Source organism: Hermetia illucens, chromosome 6 (genome assembly GCF_905115235.1).
Source record: "Hermetia illucens chromosome 6, iHerIll2.2.curated.20191125, whole genome shotgun sequence".
NCBI classification, from domain to species: Eukaryota; Metazoa; Arthropoda; class Insecta; order Diptera; family Stratiomyidae; genus Hermetia; species Hermetia illucens.
The window spans coordinates 64,639,025-64,648,728 of NC_051854.1; the positions used below are offsets into that span (position 1 = coordinate 64,639,025).

At 42.0% G+C, this 9,704-nt stretch overlaps 1 protein-coding gene across 1 annotated transcript; it reads right to left on the bottom strand.

The window, feature by feature from the left end:
* Positions 1-8,486: 8,486 nt before the first annotated feature.
* LOC119660029 (odorant receptor 33a-like) lies at positions 8,487-9,313 on the bottom strand. The gene has a single exon (XM_038068407.1). The coding sequence runs from the start codon at positions 9,237-9,239 to the stop codon at positions 8,487-8,489; it is 753 nt and encodes a 250-aa protein (XP_037924335.1). The 5' UTR covers positions 9,240-9,313.
* Between the last annotated feature and the right edge of the window lie 391 nt (positions 9,314-9,704).

Genomic DNA, 9,704 nt, shown 5'->3' on the forward strand with positions numbered 1-9,704 from the left:
TTTCCTCTTAGTCGACTGCTGACTTCCCAGAGGATCCACATCTCCTTCCCGCACTCTCTTGTTTGGTGGCAGGTTGATTACAATACGATTAGGTGTCACTTGGGTCGCCTGTGACACCGTTGGGGCAACAGATTTCGACTTGCCCTTGGAATTTCGTTGCTCCTGCTCCGATTTGTTGTAAAGCACTCTAATTGCTCTCACCATATTTTTAAGGTTTTGTTTGTAAAACAAAACCTTATTGAAATCGGTTTACTGTCTGTCTGTCTGTCCGTCTGTCTGTCTGTCTGTCTGTCCGTCACACGCATTTTTCTCGGAGACGGTTATAGCGATTGACACCAAATTTGGTAGAAAGGTGGGAACTATGAACGCTCACGCATATAGTGAGTTACATCCTCTTACGACGAATTTAAGGGGGGTACCCATACATGCAAAAGGGGGTGTAAATTTTTTTTTCATCAAATATAGTCATGTGGGGTATCAAATTAAAGGTCTCGGTTAGTACTTTTCGAAGCCGGTCTTAGTTTTGACTTTTGCGGGGGGTTGAAAGTGAACCGAACAACCGAAAAATCTGGAAAAAATCAGGGGGCTGCCACTATATGGTGCCTAGGCTCCGAAATACCCTCCATATCGATACCTGTTCAAATAAAGTAAATAATAGTATATTAAAATAATTTTTAGTAATTGACAGGAAAACCCTCCTTAAGTTCACCCTAGAATGACAAAATTTTGCAGCAATGTAGGCTACAGTATAGATCATGATCCTGCCAAATTTGATGAAAATCGCAATATTACTAACAAAGTTATACTAGGCCAAATCTGCACTCCTCTCTCTTTCTTTTACGTGCTACATGCTAATGGGACAAATGCACACCCAAATCTCTTTATAAAAGAAATACACAAAACCTTTCATACCTGAAGCGTCTAGCTTCCGGTTTCCCGACTTTTTTATACATGTAAAAGATCGGTGTAAAAATTTTTTTCACCAAATATAGTCATGTGAGGTATCAAATGAAAGGTCTTAATTAGTACTTTTCGAAGCTGGTCTTAGTTTTGAGATTTGTTAAAAAGGCGGGGAGTGGGAGGGGTGGAAAGTGATAATTTCTTTAACGGAGCCATTCTCAGAAACTACCCAATCGAAAAATCTGAAAAAAATCATGAAGCTGCCTCTGTATGGTGCCCATGCCTCAAAATACTCTCCATATCGATATCTGTTCAAATTAAGTTAATAATAGTATATTACCATATTTTTGGGAAAATTGAGTAAAACCTCCCTTAGGTTTATTTTAGAGTTATGAAAGTTGGTAGTAGTATAAAACATAATATGAATTGTATTTTCCCCAAGTTTGATCAAAATCATACTATTAGAAATAAAGTTACAGTAGTTCAAAGTTGACTTTTAATATCACACTAAAGTGGGTAGTCAGACATGCTAAATGCATATACATAACGGGCTACGTACAAATGGGATATTTCTACATTCAAATATACTCACACAAGAAGCAAACAAAACCTTTCATACCTGAAGCACCCAGCTTTCCCGACTTTTTGATGTTTGGCATTGGCGGAGATCTCAAAGTTGACGAACTCCTTCCTGGTCCTGGAGTACCTCCTGTTGCTGCTCCTCTCGAATATGTGCGGTCGATGTTTTTAATGTTTTTGTTGTCCAGCGATCTGCTTTCAATTCATCCTTCTTCGGTTTTGTTACTGGTGTTCTTGGTAGAGTGGTACTTCGCTTGATCACTTGCTTTTCCAAATCTAAAACACTTGTCCACTACCGAAGCACTGCGGTCGAGGGATATCGACGGCCGGGAGCCCGCACCGTAAGTTTTCTCCTTCTCTCGTCTTTCATAGTGGTTTTATGTTCTAGGTATCCTTCCCATAGCCATTTTGGTCCGCGCACCAGAGATGAGCAAACACTAGCCCATGTACAGTCAGAAAAGAAAAGTGCATGAACACATATTTACACATCAATAGGTATGCCCCAATCCACCAGCTGGGGTCGCGCCTGATGGGATATCTGGCCACTCCTCACAGGCTGTCTGTCTGTCGTTCTGTCTGTCTCTCTGTCTGTCTGTCTGTCACAGGCACCTGAAGCGCCCAGCTTCCGGTTTCCCGACTTGTTCCGGAGTGAAATACTGGAGCCATGTTTTGTCCATTGCCACATATCAACGAAGAATCGTCAACTCTTTGTCATTTTTGGTCGATTGTGAGCTCGTACGGCAGCCCGCGGCAGGATTAACTGGAAAACATAAGGATTCAATACTAGTAGTGCTTTCTTTTTTTTGTGCGTACACGGAAGTGGAAAATCTTAGAAACACCTTTCGTAGACTCGTCCCATCTGCGTTGCCTGAGATCAAGCGACTCTGACCTTGCCGCATTTCTACGCTGTGCATCCCCCCCACACATCTTGCATTGTACAGGACACTCATTTCTTTGCCCAGGATGTCAACCGGGATCATGCTTGCCACCACCAATACTGCCTCATCTGATGTGGTTCTAAAAGCACTGCAAACCCTCAAAGCCATCCGCCGGTAAACTGAGTTCACCTGTTTCCGTTCTGAGAATTCGCAAGTTCCTCTGCCCACACAGGCGACGAGTAGAGCAGGACGAAGCGCACCACTCCCGCAAGCACCAACCTCCGGCAATGTTTCGGTTCACCAATATTTGGCAACATTTTGGCAAGTGCCGTGATGGCACCGGCTGCCTTTTGGCATGCATACTCTAGGTGTTCCCTAAAACTCAATTTGGTGTCAATTATTACCCCCAGGTATTTAATAGCCGGCTTTGATACAACCGTATGTCCACCGACCTCCACTTTCACAGTGTTATTTTTTCTGCGGTTCGTTATTAAGACCGCTTCCGTTTTCGCGTCCGCCAAGGTCAGCCCGGCCTTTTCTAGCCAGGACTTTACCGCTCTCACTGTTTCCGATGCGTAAACCTCCACATCTTCTGGGTGTTTTGCTGCAACAACCACAGCTAGGTCATCAGCAAAGCCGACAATCGTAGTCCCCTCTGGGACGGGAAGAACAAGCACCCCATTATACATGATATTCCACAACAGGAGACCAAGTACCGATCCCTGTGGTACCCCGGCTCTGACAATGTACTCTTTGGGGCCCTCATCCGTCCCGTACCAGAGAGTCCTCTCTGAGAGGTAGTTTTCCACCAAATTCGCTAAGTATCCGGGGACACCTATGTCAGCCAACGCCCGTTTAATTCTATTCTAGTTGGCCGAGTTGAATGCGTTTTTGACATCCAACGCCACCACGGCACAGCAGCCGCCAGAAATCAGTGCACCTTTTGCCAGGTTTACCACCATGCTAATTGCGTCCACCGTAGAGTGGGCGCGTCGGAAACCAAACTGACGTTCCGACAAACCATTGCTGGCGTCGACGATGGGCAGGAGTCTGTTGTAGATGACTCTCTCCATCATCTTCCCCATTGTATCCAACAGGCAGATAGGACGATACGACGCTGGGTTTCCAGGTGGCTTGCCAGGCTTCGGAAGCAGCACCAACTTTTGCTTTTTCCACTGGGCAGGGAATATTCCACCTGGTACCGGTCTTTTCGGTTATTCTTACGACCGTATGGGGATTACGCTGGCCACTTCATAACCTTTCATGGTTTTGACAAAAACAAGGTTTTTGCATCAGGGCTGACATGCAGCGGTACCCTGCCCCACTGAAAAGTCCATCGTTGATAATCGTTTTCGACATAAACTGGGTCCAAGTGCTTGCTATTACCTGAATATTATCGCCACTTTTCGTTTGAGATGTAAAGACTTGTATTGAAAGGCAACGGTATGCAGAAAATGCGCTCCAAATCATCATGTTTGCACGCCGAAATTTTCCTCGGTAAAACGAAACAGTGCGTTTCCGAAATCATGCCAGCAGCTATCGGAAAACCATCCGATCCATCAAAGCTTTTTTCGGTAAATATGACCTGAAAAGTGCTTTTCGTTCTAGTAAATTTTACTATGAATTGCATAACATAATGGTTATCGTATCGTATGAAAAGGTTACAGTGCAAATGCCGATTTATTGTCAGACATTGGGTTAACTTTTGGACTGCTGGTCACGTTTTAGGACCCTCCAAATAGTGGATTTAGAAACGTTTGCACATGCAAAGCAAGATTTAGGTTGCAAAACTGCAACGGAAATATTGAAGTAAGTGAATGAAGCCAACTTGATAGAGAAAGTATAAAAATTTGGCACTTGTGGAAATTAATTGTTTGGTTTCCTTCTTCATCACCTTCGTTGAACATTTTAGTATCTCACCATATTCATTTTGGAAATAATCAGCTTTTTTTTAGGATTCGGAGAAGGCAAGTCTTTGCTATTTTTCTAAGCACAGGCTTAGTTCGGGAGAAGTTCAGAGGCTTTCAAGTCACAATATAGTGTATGAAGCCAGCGCGGATATTCGGATTAGTCAGGAGGGCAAGATCGGATACCGGCTGTTGTGCCGTCGATGATGATGAAGATTGAAAATTGGATCACTCTTGAGACCATTCGACATCAACAAAACTCTAAGGCAAGAAGATGACCTATTATGCACCCTTTCTAAACTGGCACTGGAAAAAGTGATCCGTGCTCCTGTGGGGGCCCATCCTCTTTAAGTACACCCAGCTACTGGCCTATGCTAACGATATCTACATCATGAGAAGTAAGACCCGGGACGTACAAACCGCCTTCATCCAGATCGAGCAGGTGGCGTGAGATCTCGGGCTTCACATCAATAAAGGCAGGACGAAATATATGGTGGCAATGTCGGCACCAAATACCAAACAACCAATAACATCAAATCGGACGGCTCAAACGGGAAGTACAATATAAAGATGGAGACCACAACCGATAACAACTACGATGATGAAATCCGCGCACGGTTGTTGTCAGCCAACAGAGCCTATTTCAGCTTGCAAAGACTGTTCCGCTCGAAATGTCTCACCATAGGGTCAAAGCTCTTACTGTACAAGACTATGATCTTGCCAGTCCTCATGTATTCCTCGGAAACTTGGGTTCTTTGCACGAAAAATTTCGAACTCTTGGCCGCGTTCGAGAGAAGAATCCTTCGAAGAATTTTTGGCCTCCTACATGAGGATGGACGATTCCGTAGCCTACACAATAACGAAATCTATGAGCGATACCATGACCGTCCGGTTGTGGATAAAATCCGGCTCAATAGGTTACGGTGGGCGGGTCACTTAATCCGTATGGATGATGATGATCCCACCCGGAAAGTCTATAAGGGCAATATCTATGGCAGAAAAAGAAGACGAGGCAGACCCTGCCTAAGATGGAGCGATGGCGTAGGTCAGGACGCCAGACAGCTTTTAGGGATATCGAATTGGTGGACCTCGGCGCAAAACCGGGATGTCTGGAGTTCCTTATTAAGGCAGGCCTAGACCGGATACCGGTTGTTGCGCCGTTGATGATGATGATGATGGTGACCACAACCTTGAGACCGTTGATCATTTGTCAATCTAGGTTGCGAAATCACAACTGATAACAGCTACGACGATGAAATCTGCGCATGGTTGTTGTCAGCCAACAGAGCCTATTTCAGCTCACGAAAACTATTTCGATCGAAATATCTCACGAAAGGATCAAAACTTTTACTGTACAAGACAATGATCTTGCCAGTATTCCTCGGAGGCTTAAGTTCGTAGCGAAAAAAATTGCGAACTCTTATCAGCGTTCGAGAGAAGAATCGTCCGAAGATTTTTGTGGCCACCTACATGAGGATGGACGATTCCGTAACCTACATAAGAACGAAATTTATGAGGGATATAATGATCGTCAGGTTGTCGATAAAATCAGGTTCAATAGGATGCGGTGAACGGGTCTTTCACTCGGTATGGAAGAGGATGATCCAGTCCAGATAGTCTATAAGGGCAATGTCTATGGTAGAAAAAGAAGACGAGGCAGATCCTGCTTTTGGAGATGTCGAATTGGTGAACTTGGGGGGAAAACCTGGATCTCTGAGATTCCATACTAAGGCAGGCCTAGACCGGATACCGATTGTTGCGCCGCTGATAATGAAAATTGAAAAGCGCAAAATCAATTGGAGAAAACTGATAGAGACGATGGAAGATTAATGATTTGATTAAGGCAAATTATGGAAAAATCCTTTATAAACAACATTTCTAAAGTTTTACTAATTTTTCATTGAAATTCAAAACAATATAAATATCATCATCTTTGTATTAGTTTCTTCTCTCATTGCACTGAGCAGATCGCTCACTAATTCTCTAAATTTGTACAAACAGATCGCTGACCGCTGCCATCTGGTTTGTGTGGTGAAGGCTACAGGTGGGGAAACACAATAAAAAACGTTTTTTCGCGTATGATTTTGGCATTTTTCAAGTGAGGCAAATTAGTGAAAATTCAATCAAACATAGACATTATATTAGTCATTTCTCGAATATCTTTTAAGAACCTTGTTGAAAAATTTAGGCCCAAAATAAAGAAAGGTACGCCACAGTTTTCCGCTGACGGTCGTAACTAAAGCTCTCTAACTACGGGATATCTAGCCTCTCCATTTTGTATCTGAAGGCAAAAAGCTTTTAACTTCCTCCACGTGGAGTTTAAGACGTAAAAGGGAGTGTAAAATGTTTTTTCACCTAATATAGCCATGGTGGGCATCAAATGAAAGGTCTCGATTAGTACTTTTCTTCTGACTGACCTTGTTCTGGCATTTAATACACAAGGAGGAGGACGGGGCTGAAAAGTAGGCATTTCTTTCACGAACGCATTCTTAGAAAAAAATCTGAAAGAACTCACGAAGCTGCCACTATATGGTGCCTATGCTCCGAAAGATTCTCCACACCATTATCCTTTCAAATAAAGTTGATAATAGTATACTACCATAATTTTTAGTAATTGACTGCAAAACCCAGCAAGTTTATCCTAGAATTATGAAATTTTGCAGGAATATAGACCACTTATGGTTTGATGGAAATCGCACTATCACTAACAACATTATCATATTTCAAAAATGTCTCTTCAGTGGAAATTCTAAGATTTTTAATGTCAGTACCACGCATATACACTACGCGGTGAGTGCTAATTAGGCAAGTGTCCACCCAAACGTTGTTATATAAACAATACACAAAACCTTTCATACCTGGAGCATGCAGCTTCTGATTTCCCGACTTGTCTCTATCTGCTTTAGATGAACTTCTTGACATTTGCTGCTAATACTGAATTACAGGCATGTTGCGCATGAAGTTGACTATTATCGATGAAACACCCTCCAGGTAAGATTATTTGCATAAATGCCTCTTTAAAAAATAGAGCACAATTGAATTTTTATTTTTATATGCAGATGCAACGCCATGCACACAAAGTTCTTTACATAGGGAAACACAAAACTTTTTATACTTACAGCATCTACCTTCCGGTTTCCCGACTTGTTGTATTTTATTGACTGAAAACTATTATACAAATGACATTACATTTTGTAAAATTACCGAGTGCCCGAAAGTAAAAGTAGACGCAAACTGCACTTCCATAAGAGGTGTGGTTACCGTTCCTCACTCTGATGGGTTCATGATCGTTAACACTGTGTACATGGCCTTCATTACCTGTACAATAGTTGAGAAAATCCATTAAAAACATATTTGGTTGACTCTCAAAATTTGAGGAAAATATATGTGATAATGATCGCTTTGCAAAGATTGAATCCTCAAACGATGACTTCAGAAAATTCCTGACACATCAGGGGATATATTTTAAGCTCAAATTCGATGTTAGCTTCGCTCGCAAAAACAGATCTCAAATTCCGGAAAAAGTATGATCTCTAGACCACACAAGCACTCGCCAAAAAATGAGATGAAGCTGTCGATGACGTTGTGTGGGGACCTTTTGGGCAAATTGAACTGATATTAAATGCTGAAAACGCGAAGTCGAACCCACTTCGGATGGGGTCTGCCTTGGGTAGCATTATAGTTTTTGAGTAAATTAACCAAACGACAAGGTATGAGATTTTGTAAAATTCTTTAAGAAATCTAGACCCAATTTCTTTACTTACCGACATGAAAGTTGTCAAAGTTATTGGTATTTGTTTTCCAGCCAATATAATTTTCTTTCCCTGCGTCATCTGCATGAATATAATAAAATATTTTCGGTATTTTGGTGATAAGTCCATCCAGTTTGACGAGTAGAGCATGAATACCATCTGGTCCGTTTTTTCCATAAACTTGTTTGAATAGTAACAGGATGGATAGATTTCCGAAATTTCCGCCACCATAAATATAAATACTGCAGCAGTTTCGGTTGATGATGGTGAGAATCTGAGATATATTACACCGGCAGTTGAAAATACGAGGATCGATGTGATGAATTGAATGAAAATTGTAAAGGAGAGAGTTTTCTGTGTTATTTCGAAGAGGCTACAAAGACGAATAAAGTGAAAATTGACAGAAATCACTCGACTGCAACGGTAGACAAATTAAAAAAATATATCTGCTTTAAAACCTACATATGCTCTTACTCCATTATAACACGGTGATCCTCTAGGCACCGTATAAAGTCCTGCAAACTTTCCTCCTCGGTTTTCTCAGGATCATGGTGAATATCTGCAAACCGTTCCATTATTATCTGCAGATGAGCACTCAATATACAAAGATACAAAACCCCAATGGAATCATTTGCTACATCTTGCACGGCCAGTTGCTGCTGAAATATCACCTGTATAAAGAACGAAAGCCAATACCGAAAGGCATTCTCACGCCAATCATAAGGGAACCAAGTTTCAAAACCAAGTTTCGTGCCACGCGAAAGTCCCGCAACAAGGAAATAGGAAACATTCACCCCCATGTAAAGCACAAAAATCACCGATGAAATTACCCTGCAAAATTTAATTTCCTTTCCCAATTTATCTTTTTGCTTGTCCGTCATTGGCCGACTGTCCAGACGCTTCAGCTGTTTATTCATTTCGATGAGGCTGGGTCTTAGTCTCAGAATTACAAGGAATTTGATGGAACAGGCGGTCAGACACATGTTCATAGGGATATTTTCCAGTAATTGCCTTAAATTGTCAACGTAGAGCAATTGGATGATGAACGAGGAGTAGTAGAAAATATTGGTAAGGACATAATTGGTAACAACGTGTATTTTGTGTCGAAGGCGATAGTCTTCCATTATAACCATTCCTTGCAATTTCAACGTAAAATAAACGATTCCGAAAGCTTGTATGCTTTCATTTTTGTTTTCCGGAGAATTTTTCGAACCGAATAACATCTTTCGACTTTCTGAAGAAATTGCAACTTTTTACTACGTCGTTTTAGACTTCCAACTTTTTATTAATAAGCGAATCTGCAATGAAACCAATTGACTGTTCGAAACACACTAACCATTTTCTATGCAGAGAGCTGTGGACTACCTTGGTGATTGGATAAGCTGACCACAAGGGAAATACAGGGTGCGGCAGCATAACTTCCGCTTTTAAAATGCGCACCACCCAGTTAGTTGATGTCATAGCGGAGCGCTAGTGGTCTCGTTCAAGAGGGGATACTGTAAAGTTTTGTCCCGACACGGTTCAGTCGCCATCATGCGTTGGAATAGTGGGGAGCGTGCCTTTGCCGTTGAGGTTTACTTTTCAAGCGGATGTTCGGTTATTGCAACACAGCGTGCATTTCGGAATCGCTTTAATTTAGCCCCGTTGGCTCCCGTCCCAGACCGCAAATCAATTGTTACATGGGTCAC